Raw genomic sequence first — 12,396 nt, 5'->3', positions numbered from 1 at the left:
GTGTGTGTGCGTGTGTGTGCGTGTGTGTGTGTGTCCTGTCTGTCTCTGTGTTGCCCGGCGACAGACTGGCGTCCTGTCCAGAGTGTACAGAAAACCGTCATGTGAGAGAGGCACACAGGGCACGCTGCGGATCAGGCCACAGTAACGGCACCAGGTGCCTTGCAAACAAGTTTTAACAAACTTTTAAAAGTTAGCAAACTCAAAAAAACCCATCAGCCACTTTTCCTCTTCAGTCACGTTGTCCTCCAGACAGAAACATTGAAGCTTTGTCTGTTCTCCATTTTTATGATTCTTTTTCTTTTTCCATGTTTTGTTGGTAAAAATGTCAAAGCTTCCAACTTCTGTATAAAGATTAAAACATCACTGATAAATAGCTAAACTATTCAGTCTAGAAGTTTCTCTGAGCTTTAAGCTGTTTTAAGCAGCTAAATATGTTTTTTTTAATCAACAATAAACTTTATATAACTGCAGTTTGAGAGGAATGGAGTTGGAGAGCAATAAGTAACTCTATCTTTGTATAATTTTTCTCTTGTTAAAGGATAAATTTTAACAACCTGCAGCTCTGACTTCCTGCTGAAACCTCAAAGTTTTACAGATTCAGATCAGAGGAGTTTGGACCGCCTCTAATGACGCTGGTTCTACTGATAAACTGTCCTAACACACAAATTGAACAGATTAAAGGAGCTTTTAGCTTTATATGAATTTGGTTGATATGAAAGTAAAACTTTCTGGGTAAAAGAAGAAATAAAGTTTCTATTTTTCCTGACATTTTGATGATTCATGTTTTCAGCAGCAGATAAAATCTGACATGAAGTTCTGAGTGTTTCTGATCCGTCTGATGGAGGAGATAAAAACTTTTACTGCTTTATCTGTTTCTTTTCTCAGAGTTTATTTCTATTTGTTCTTTTTCTCAGTTTATGATGTTTTATTCACATGTTAAAGAAAATGTTACATTTTCTGTTAGTTTTAGCCAATAAGTTTTCTGTTGATTAAGGTGCAAAACAAATCATGCTGCATTTAGCATGATTTCATTTTTCACATGTTGCTTTTCACTTTAACTGGATCTCAGTAAAAACAAGAAGAAGATGGAGAGCTGCATGTTACTCTGTCAGTTCCTGTTTGACTCTGAATTGATCATCAATGGATCAAAGTTTCAGAAACTCTTCATTCTGAGATCAGCAGAACCAGAACTTTAAGAACCGAACTGCTCCAGCATCAGGGCCCTTGTGCATAAAGTGTGATACGCACAGATAACATGCAGCGCCGTATTTTACACACAAGCTGACAAGAATAAAAATGAACGTGGCGTCAAAGTTTGTGAACAGGTGTTAACTTTTTACCTGTCGTCAAGATGTGCTGCAGCCACGCAAACATTTTTATGGATATTAACAAACAAACTACAAAGTGCAAAATCTCACCTAAAAGCACTGAAAGCTGAGTCCATTCAGTCCAATCGAACCAGATGTTTTTCATGATTTTAACCTTTTGTTTAAATGCAAACGATGAAAATGAATAACATCTATCCTCAGACAATAACATAACACACACAATAAAATAAAAAAGATGTGAAAACCTCACTTGTAGGTGAATAGTACATTTCCTGAGTTTTGGCCACATAAAGATGTAACTGTGCATCGGTTTGTGCACCGAAGCTCATGGGATGGATTTATTCTCACTGAAAAATAATCCGGATCAGCAGATTAACTCCAAACAGGTTTGATTATTGATCAGGTGTGGAGACAATCACAGGTTTATCAGTAGCTGCATCAAGGTGAGCTGCTACCTGAGGAGCTTTGGCTCTGATGGAGAACATGGAGCCATTGATCAGAGATCATATTGATCTGAAATGATGATGACGGTTTATTAACGTTTAGATCGCCTGGATTGATCATCATGCAGCTGGATGAATGAGGCTTTCTGAAAAGAAATCACATCCATTCTGTAAATATGTAAACTTATACACATGATTCCTCTATTAGAATAAACCTCCACATTCTCACCGTAGAGGATCTGGATCTTTCTTTAAATCCAGACTGAACTCTGCTGATCAAACAAGCATTTGCTCTAAATCTTAGTTTTGTTTACAGACAAAAATGAGAAATTGTCTTTATTGCTAAAACCTGAAGCTAATATATGAGCCACAGTATAAATCATTTTAGATAAATGATGAAAATAAACACATTTTCAATGGAGAGAATTATTCAAAAATGAGGATCATAATGAAATCAGCAGCATAATATTTACTGTCACCCCTAAAAACAGCTCAAAATACATTTAGCTGGAAAATTTTCCACTTGAATTTTACTTTTCTGAGCTAATTAGAAAGTTTATTAAACGTTAAAAGGTTATTGTTGAATTGTTTGCTGACGGAGAAACAACACAGTGTTATTGTAATAACTGACCAGAACTCGGTTTATATCATCACCAATAACTTTTATCAACATAAGTGACAATAATAAAGAACCAGCTAATATTTCCAGCTATACATACATTTAGGAAATGTTGGTTTTAGTCATTTTTGTCATGGAATAATTGCCTTGAATTTCCACAACAGAACTAAAAACAGCAACAAGTTTTCATCTAAAGTTTTGATTAAAAAAATAGTTTTAATATATATTTATTCTCAAAACATCCATAAAATCTGATTGGAGAAAATGTATCCATCCTGCTTTTGCAAATATTTTATGCTTTTCATTATTTTAAACCCTCAACTGGAATTAAATGATGGTTCTTTAAGATTGTCAACATTTCGTGCTCTATGTTGATCAAAATGATAAGTTGTCTTTTTTTTTTTTAACAGGTTATGTAACATTAACGGCTCTAAAAAAAGTTTTATTTTGCTGGACTGAAGGCAACAATGACTCTTTGGGTTGTAACGGTTGTCTAGTATATAAAATGTACAGTTAGCAGTTGTAACAGGGAAAATGAATAAATAATTCAAATTGCATGAACACATGAGGCATGTGAGCCAAACATTTATTTTAAAGTTTTCTGCAGATCACGCATGAGCCTGAGCAGACAAGCAGAGGGGCAAAACAATCCCTGCAGAGACAAAGAGACAAAACGCTGCTGGATGTTCCTCCTCTGTGTCGCTGCTGTTCCTGGATGTAAATCTGCTCTCTGGTCCCTCTGGACTTCCTGTTAGCATTCATTAGCATTCATCAGATTCATCAGCATGTTTGTCTCTGAACGGCTTCATGAATAAATACTGATGATTTATTAAAGTTCCCTTCAGACGCTCACTGACAGAGCAGAGTTTTTACCTGGTCGCTGAGTTTAACTTGAAATCTTTTCTTGTCTCTGAAACAGAAATGAAGACTAATCTGTAAAAAACAAAACAGCTAAAACAGGAGCAAAGCTGATCCAACGTCTGAAGTTCAGTTTACAGAGTTTCAGTCTTTCAGTACAAAGTCACTAATTCAGTCAAACTTCTTTAAATACTGATGCAGTCTGAACTTGCCTCTTGATTAATGAAAAGCTCACATTTCCTAATAAATACTGAAGGAATAAATGAAGTTATCAGTGATGAATCCAGTAGATTTGAACTGTTTGTTCATGTTGGAGGGAAAAACCGTCTCTGATTGGAGTTTTAATCATTCTGCGGTTTAATTCTGTGTTTCTACTTTATCTTTCAGTATAATTATATTTATTGAGTTTTCATTTTCCTGCCTCTGCTGCTCTGGTTTATGTCCTGGTTCCAGTAATCACCCTCCTTGACTCACTTGTTTCCTTTCCAGATCCTTTGCTCGTCTTTCTGATTCTCATTTTCTTGATGGTTTTGGTGAATTTTCCTCGTTCTTCGTTTTCCTCTCGTCTCATTAGGTTTGTTGTTGTTTTTTTCTAAATGAAGAAGTTCTTCAGTCGGGTCCAAATCTCCCAACACAAATCATGACAGATCTTTCCAACTCCTACATGAAACTTTGTCTAATTCTCACTTAGTTAAAAAAATAGTAATTTAAAACACATGAAAACTACAGACTGAAGTTTGTATGATAATGAGAAACGTTGCTTCCTTGTGGAGTACCACAGGGCTCAGTGCTTGGGCCAAGTTTATTTATTTTATGCATGTTGTCACTTTGTTACAGAGACATTTCTTTTGTTGAAATTATGACACCTGCTGTGTTTTAATCCATGAATCTTGAAGCCAACGAGTAAAAGAGCAATTAAAGAAACATGAACACATTTCAGGCTCAGGCTCTGCAAACACCGAGGCCAGTTTAGGAGCCTCTGTAAAGGTTTTTGTTGTTTCGGCTGTTTGATGAGTCCAGAAACGATCATTTATGAAACAGAGTCTCTGAGTGGAAAGTTTCAAAAAGCTGGTTTCATGTTTTTATCTGTACACACAAGCTGCGTTTTTTAAAAATCTTTTAATCTTTTTGCATCTCTCCATAACCAGCATGTTACTCTCACTCTCACAACATGGAGGCGTTTTGTGTTGTCCGGTGTTTTCAGTGTTGTTCTGTAGGACTGTTACAGCGCCCCCAAATGGTCTGGCTTGTGTACTACAGTGTTTTCAGTGATCCTGTTTCATGGACACATTTTTAAAAAAAATCATTTATGAAAATGTTCCATGTTCGTCTCCACGTGGAGCAATGCAGGCGAGTTAATTCTGCTTTTATTTCTAAACTTTGGTCACTATAATTCGTTATTTTCAGATAATCCTGTCAGTTTTCTGAATATAGTTTAACTTTAAAAGTTTTATTGCTCAGACTGTGTTGGGCTTCTGTAACATTTATGTTTATTTTTATTTGTTGTGATATTTCTAATCTCCAGAGTAGAAACATTTCTCTCTCTCTCACAACTGATTCTGTAATTAATCACTTTTCTCTCATTTCTTTGTAGTTTTTATTCATCAAAGGAGTCAAATGTTCATGTTTGTGCTGAAAAACAAAAGTTTCAGAAGTTTTTTGCTCTTTTGTTTTGAACAGTTCATGCATAATAAATGTATAATTCTCTATCTGGCAGCAAAACTCTTAGATCCCAGCGACTGACAGAAAATCAGATCTACTGACGTTTGATCGATCGCTGAGATGAAAGAGACCAAACAAGTTTTCTGCATATTTAAATCTGTTTGTTTTTGTCTGTTTGTTTCTGGGGATAAAATGCATCAATGAATGGAGTAATTAATAAACCAAAACGCTCTGAAGTCTTTGATTTTCAGCATCTTAGAGTTGAGAACTTTGAGATGCTAATTTTATTTTAAACGACACTTTTCTTTTTTTTCCTGCAGTTCTTTTTGTTTCTTTGGACAACAAAATCTAAATCTAAACTTCCTCAACATCCAACAGAATCCAGTCTGCATTAAAACCTGATTACTCAGATAAACGTCGATAATAAAAGTGAGTTGAAGACGAGGAGGTGAAGGTGAGAGACGGTTCTTCCTCATCCTCCTTATCAGCAGAAACAAAGATTAAAAATTAAAATCAGATGCCTAGCAAAAATATGTTTATCTCTACATATTGTTTCTCTGATGTATTTTATTTTTTAAAACTATGTATTTTATTTTTAGTTTCCTACATGCATACATTTCTTTATTTTAAAAATGTAAATGTATTGTTTATGTTCAAATATGAATATGATTTATATGAGGAAATATAGCAGAAATAATAATATTCTGCTGAACAGAAAAATGGTAATATTTTCCCCAGTCAGAAATAAGAGAGGAATTTTAATTTGACCAATAAGACGATTTAAAAACTGAACCAAAGAGAAGTTTATCTTTTATTTATGGGTTTAATTCTGATGAGCAGATTTGATTTCAGTTCAACATCTGGAAAAGGGATTTAATTTATTTTTTTTTTTTGCTATTTTCTTTTAAATTATTGTTTATATGATAAAACAATGTATTAATTCTTTTCTCTTTTTTTTAAACAGATATTTTTTTCTCCCTCAAATCACAACTTCCACAGTTTATTAATATTCATATTAAATTAGTAAAAAGGTTAGTTGGTTTTTTGTTAATATTTTGTAAAACCACACTTGTCAACTGGTTTGGAAACCTGAAAATTAAGATGAATATCAAGAAAACAAAAAACGGTTTATTGGCAAAACTCAACGTCTTTCAAATGTTCTAAATAAATGACACAAAATCATCAGAATAGTGAAATCAAACTAATATTATATAGATTTTTCCTCTCACTGACAGCTGCTGCCTCAGATTAATTCATAGTTCTGGACGGTTCAGTAACTTTGTGTTTTACAGTTCAGGATTGATCTGCACCTGCAGAGCCTCACCTCCATGTCTGCATGGACCAATCAGAGAAGAGCGAGCCTCTGATTGGAGGATGGAGCAGGAGCGGCACCAGAACCGTCCTGGGTGGAAGGAGCAGCAGCTGAAATCTGGATGTTTGACCCAAATTCTGTCATTCGGGATGAAACCAGGAAGAATTTGTGCAGCTCCACTTTCTCAGGACTAAAGTCTCCCCGGTCTCTGAAAGTTTCTCCTCCTCTCTGAATATTTCTACACACCTGTGATGAGAACCAGCTGGTTCTGGAGGTCCACCTTCTGCCTGACGCTCCTCCTCCAGCCGGGATCGGCTCAGCATGAAGACGGGAGTTCGGTTCTGGAGCCCGGCTTCTGCCAGCCCATCTCCATCCCGCTCTGCACCGACATCGCCTACAACCGGACCATCATGCCGAACCTGCTGGGTCACACCAACCAGGAGGACGCGGGCCTGGAGGTCCACCAGTTCTACCCTCTGGCCCAGGTCCAATGTTCGGCGGAGCTTCGGTTCTTCCTGTGCACCATGTACGCGCCGGTGTGCACGGTGTTGGACCGGGCCATCCCGCCCTGCAGGTCTCTGTGCGAACAGGCCCGGAACGGCTGCGAGGAGCTCATGAACAAGTTCAGCTTCCAGTGGCCGGACCGGCTGCGCTGCCAGAACTTCCCGCTCCACGGAGCCGGAGAGATCTGCGTGCGTCAGAACAGGAGCGATTCTGAAGGTCCGGCCGAGCCGAACCCGACCGCCCGGCCTCCGTTCCTCCGGAGCGACCAGCGGTTCTCCTGCCCCCCGCAGCTCCAAGTTCCGTCCCGCCTCAGCTACCGCTTCCTGGGGGAGGAAGACTGCGGGGCTCCGTGCGAGTCCGACAGACCCGGCGGACTGATGCACTTCAGCCAGGAGGAATTAAAGTTCAGCCGGGTCTGGGTCGTGTTCTGGTCCATTTTATGCTGCGTCAGCACGCTCTTCACCGTCCTGACGTATTTACTGGACAGGAGGAGGTTCGTCTACCCGCAGCGGCCCATCATCTTCCTGTCTGGCTGCTCCTTCATGGTGGCGCTGGCCTACAGCGCCGCCTTCCTGCTGGAGGACAAGGCGGTGTGTGTGGCCCGGTTCAGGAAGGAGGGGTACCGGCTGGTGGTCCAAGGGACGGAGAAGGACGTCTGCACCGTCCTGTTCGTCGTCCTCTATTACTTCAGCATGTCCGGTTCCGTGTGGTGGGTCGTCCTGGGCTTCAGCTGGTTCCTGTCCGCCGGGATGAAGTGGAGCCACGAGGCCATCCAGGCCCGCTCTCAGTACTTCCACCTGGCAGCCTGGCTGGTTCCGGCGCTGAAGACCGTCCTGGTGCTGGCTGTGGGCCGGGTGGAGGCGACCTGCTCAGCGGGGTCTGCTCTGTGGGAGCCTACAGCCTGGAGGGCCTGCGGGGATTCATCCTGGCGCCGCTCTCCATCTCCCTCCTCATCGGCGCCTCCTTCCTGCTGGCCGGCTTCGTGTCGCTGCTCCAGGTCCGGTCCATCATGAAGCACAACGGCACCGAGACGGAGAAGCTGGAGAGGCTGATGGTGCGGATCGGCGTCTTCGGCTCGGTCTACACTGTTGGCGGTGGACTCAACTGGCGATGTGGTGGAAAGGTTCCTGGGGGGTCCATTATCGTCTCTGGCTGTGGTCGGTTGAGGGCTGGGAAAGTCTCTTTCTCCAGGTGATGGTAGCAGGTGGTAGCCCATGGATACAGTAGTCGGACTGATCCGTCGACAAATGTCTCTATCCTCCCCCTGGGGGTGCAGCCTCACTGACTGCTCTCGCTCCCCCCACCGTATCTTCTTCATTCGTGTCTTGTAACAGGTGATCGAGCATGCCGTCAAGGTGAAGAATCTGAGACATGCCTTCATCTTCCATGCCACTTAGCTTCTCGCTTCTTAAGAAATCGTCAATCAGATCAAACAGTTCTGGTTCACTCAGTGCCATAAGGCCCTCAGCGTCTGGCCCCGATCCGTCATCAATTGCGCTGGCGATGACCTGTAGTTGACTGATACTCAATGCAAGCAGTCTCTTTCGGATTTTGAAAACCAGCATCCTTCGCGGGGTTGTGGTAGCCATCTTTAACCTCTGTAACCTCTACTCTCTGGATGACGCACAGCACTACAGCCTTCCTTGAAGCTTTGGACACAGGTTTTCTCTGTAGCAGTTCCCACTCTCCCCACTAGGTGGCACTGGTGATCCCGGACGAGCCCCCAATTGTTACCGGCCCCAGACCTAGGGGAAATCTGGGCCGGCACAAGCGATGCACAGGCAGGATGCGCTGTGGATCTGTGAATAATGAGGAACAGACACGTTAATACGTTGTGCCTTGCTCTGCTGGCAGCGATTTATTATTAACTGCGCATGCGCGGGCAGAGAGTATAGAAGTTTCCTCGTTTGTTCATTCACTCACAGTAGCGCCCTCTACTGACTAGGTAGTCATTGACATGAGTCAGCTAATGTTAGACAGTTGTTCTAATCATCTTAAAATAATCTTTTCAAAAATGGGGGTGTCTGTTTTAGTAACACATTAATTTCTAGATCCACTACAAAAACACTACATTATAGCTATTTTTGGTTGAGTTTTCAGTATAAATACCTCTAAATATTTCAAACAACATAAAACTAACTTAAAAGTCATTTTTAAGCAAGATATAGGAGCTTGATTTAAATAATTCCTTACTACTGATGAAAAAGCACTACTTTCACTGGCAGAACCTGGAAAAATGTCATATTTAGGCAAAATACTCAGCCAATGGAACTAGTACCCTTTTTAAATCAATAATAAAGAATTATTGACTTAAAACAAGCTCCTAGTTCTTGCTAAAAAGTGATATGTAAGTTATTTTTTCTTATTTCAAGTGTATTAAGATATTTGCAATAGAAACTGGACAAAAATACTTGATAAGATTTTGTGTATTTGCAGAGTAAGTACATAGTACTCACCGTGCACTGCAAAAACACAACATTTTACAAAGTATATTTTGGTCTAGTTTTTAGTATACTTAAAATAAGATCAAACTGACTTACAAGTAACTTTTCAGCAAGATGTAGAAACTTATTTTATGTAAATAATTCCTCAATATTGATGCAAAAGCATGAGTTCCACTGGCAAATTATTTCACTTTGTCTTGTTATAAGTGAAATAATCTGCAAATGGATCTAGTACTTCTTAATCAATATTAAGAAATAATTTTCTCAAAACAAGTTTCTATATTTTGCTGTATAGTTACTAAGTCTACTAAGATGTTTGCACCAAAAATTAACCAAAATCCTTGGTAGGATTTTGTGTTTTTGCAGTGTATAATGGTCAATAGAGCCACATCTTAAACAGTCATATCTAAATTATTTATAATTAAAGTAATTTCACTATATATATATAATCATCTGAACTTTAAAAGAAGGTTTTCTCTCACAATACAGATAATTTTATTGCCCATCATTGACCTAAAACACATAAGAATTATCTAGTTAATTATTTATTGTCAGACAAAAGAGAAAATGTTATCTTTTCATATTTTGTAGATTTGGTTTCAACCATAAATTAGGTAAAGCCCACCTTTTTTCCTCATGTACATGTGGTGGACCTTCCTGTCGCCGTATTTCGGTTGGCGGATGCCACAGTTGGACAGCGAGTTGCGGGCGTGATCGGGATTCATGCCAAAGTTGAGGTGGTGACTGGGATGAGTCATGGCCAGCTGAAAGAGAGCGTGAGCAGAAATATTTAGTCTACTTGTCCAAATTAACAAGTTTTCTTTCTGGTATCCAGGAGAAGTTTATCACTTCAGGCAGATCTGAAACCTCAACATTGATCCAGACATTTCAAACATAGAAATTGGTGTGAAACAAAATCAGAAGCTCTCATTTCAGACCAGTTTTTAACATCTCTGTATTTATTTTGTTTTCAATTAAATTCCAAATTACAATTTTTTTTTATTGTTATTTATGCGACAGATCAAAAAGAAAACATTTATTTCTGGTCATCTTACAGTGAAAATTCAAACTCAGTTTCAGTTAATTTTATCACTACTTATTAAAAAATGAAAAATATGTCTGCATACTATAAAGCAGGGGTCACCAACACGGGGCCCGTGGGCCCCCGGTGGCCCAAGGGGACCTTGTCAGTCGCCCGCGGAGCAAGTTCTATAAATAGCCATTGTCATTAGGCAGCATTGCCAAAGAAATAATTTAATTTAATGTTTTTACACTGAAGTAATAACATTTGTTTAGTTACATGTGACTTTATCCACAACAATGTAGAAGCACAATTTATGCTGTTATGGGAAGATGTCTTACTTGGCCTCACTAAAAGCTCAACTTGCTGCATTTTACAATGAAGTTAAGTTTTATATCCAGACTATCAAAGACAAAAAATAGCTATTAAAACAATTGAAATCTCTATTGTTTTAAATGAACCCTTAGCTTTTTCTTTTTCTTGAATATATTTATCTGTATTTGCTTTTTCTTGAGGCAGAACAAATGAGGTATAACTCTGTCGTTATACAGTGTGTCTGCGAATAAAGTTTAAAAAAAAACATTCCCTCCCCTCTCCCCCCCCCCTTCACCCAACAGATTTCTTGTGGCTTTGATGTCAAGCAGTGATGTCACTCATCCTGTCTGTGACATCACAGGCGACTGTCTTTGTATTCTCAGATTCCACAGAGAAATTCATTTGCAGTTTAAGATTTGAAAGAAAAGTTACAATGGAAGGAAAGAATTTATTGTCGACCAAAAGTTTGGAGAAGAGATTAGGAAGCTGCAGGAAGAACAGGCGCAGCTTCAAAGGACAGTTGAAAAACTCAGGAGAAAACTTGAACAGCTAAATTCTAACAATGCAGACAACTACCAAGCTGAGCAGAATGTTCTTAATAACATCAATGAGTTTCTACAAGGACAAGATTAGATCATTGAACTTGGACCTGGACAAAGAAAGAGAGAAAATCTATAAGCTTAGATGGAAACATTACGCTATCGTAAAGCGAAATGCACAACTGAAACAGACAGAGATTGAATTAAACAAGGATTTTGAGGATTTATTAAATGAAAAATCTAAACAACTAAACTGGCGTCAAACAGAAAACAAAGAGCTTAAGAGAGAAATTGAGGCATTAAAATTAAAGACGGAAAATATACAATCCAGGGTGGCAGAAGAATCCAAGGAGGTCCCCCAGATTGAAAACAAAATCCCAGAAGAGACGCCAACATTACTGCAACGAGTTGGACGTACCTTCGTCCACATGTACCAATCAGGAACGTTAAGATACTGGGTGCCACCCTGGATTTTTTAATGTCTGAAGAGGAACTTTGTAATAACTTTAAGATTTTGCAGTGTGATTTTCTTTTGAGGTATTGAAGTTTTCACTTGCTGTAAGTTATGTTTTCCATTTTCAGTGAGCAGCACCACTGCTTCTTTCTTCTAAGGTTGTTTCACCAGTTTTCTCCTTACAGTGTTCTTGGCATTAACCATTCAGCAGTCATCCTCTAAGGTAACGGCATCTCAACGTGCTTTGCACTCGTGATGCGAGTACAGAAACGAATTTGGTGGTTGGAGTAAACCTGCTACTGTTATGCCTCTAACAAAGGTCATTCCAGGGTTAAGCTATTGAGAAATGAGGCATCAGCAGCACTTCATTATGGAGTCCAACTTTCACATCCTGCAATGTCAGCTTAACTTCTAAAAAGACGCAATGTTGTCTTTAATTTTAAGAATTTTTACACATGGACTACGCTACACAGTCCATGTGTGGCGTAGCCGACACGGAGAGCGAGAAAAAGAGATCCCAATCTGATCTAAAATAACAACGACTATAAGGAATCGGTAGTTTATTTCCCCAGTGTTTTACCTACCATTGGTAAAACAGAAGCCCGAGAGAAACCTGACGGATAAAGTCACAGGTGTCGGACTCACTGACTACTTGACAGACGGGTCAAAGATCGAGAAACTGAAGGGATGTTCACAGTCATCAGTATTCCTCAAATTTAAATTGTGACCCCAAATCTTGCCTCTTGCAGAAAATAAAGTTGTGGGGAGTCATAATGACGTGGAAGCTGAAAGTAGATAACTTGTCTGCTTTTGTGGCAGGAAAGAGGAACACTGAAAACGCATGTTTGCATTTTTTTTTCCTGTATCATGTTTAGACATTAAGAAAAGAAGACGCTC

General features: G+C 39.5%; 1 protein-coding gene across 1 annotated transcript; it reads left to right on the top strand.

The window, feature by feature from the left end:
* The first annotated feature begins 5,988 nt into the window (after positions 1-5,988).
* Positions 5,989-9,054, top strand: LOC116712129 (frizzled-7-A-like). The gene is given in 2 exon segments (XM_032552000.1): positions 5,989-7,590; positions 7,593-9,054. Coding segments are annotated over 2 exon segments (1,446 nt in total). The 5' UTR covers positions 5,989-6,473; the 3' UTR covers positions 7,922-9,054.
* The last annotated feature ends 3,342 nt before the right edge of the window (positions 9,055-12,396 follow it).

The sequence above is a fragment of the Xiphophorus hellerii genome, chromosome 21, assembly GCF_003331165.1.
Source record: "Xiphophorus hellerii strain 12219 chromosome 21, Xiphophorus_hellerii-4.1, whole genome shotgun sequence".
In the NCBI taxonomy this organism is placed as follows: Eukaryota; Metazoa; Chordata; class Actinopteri; order Cyprinodontiformes; family Poeciliidae; genus Xiphophorus; species Xiphophorus hellerii.
The sequence above is the reverse complement of the archived record's forward strand: the minus strand, read 5'-3'. Positions and strand labels throughout refer to the sequence as shown.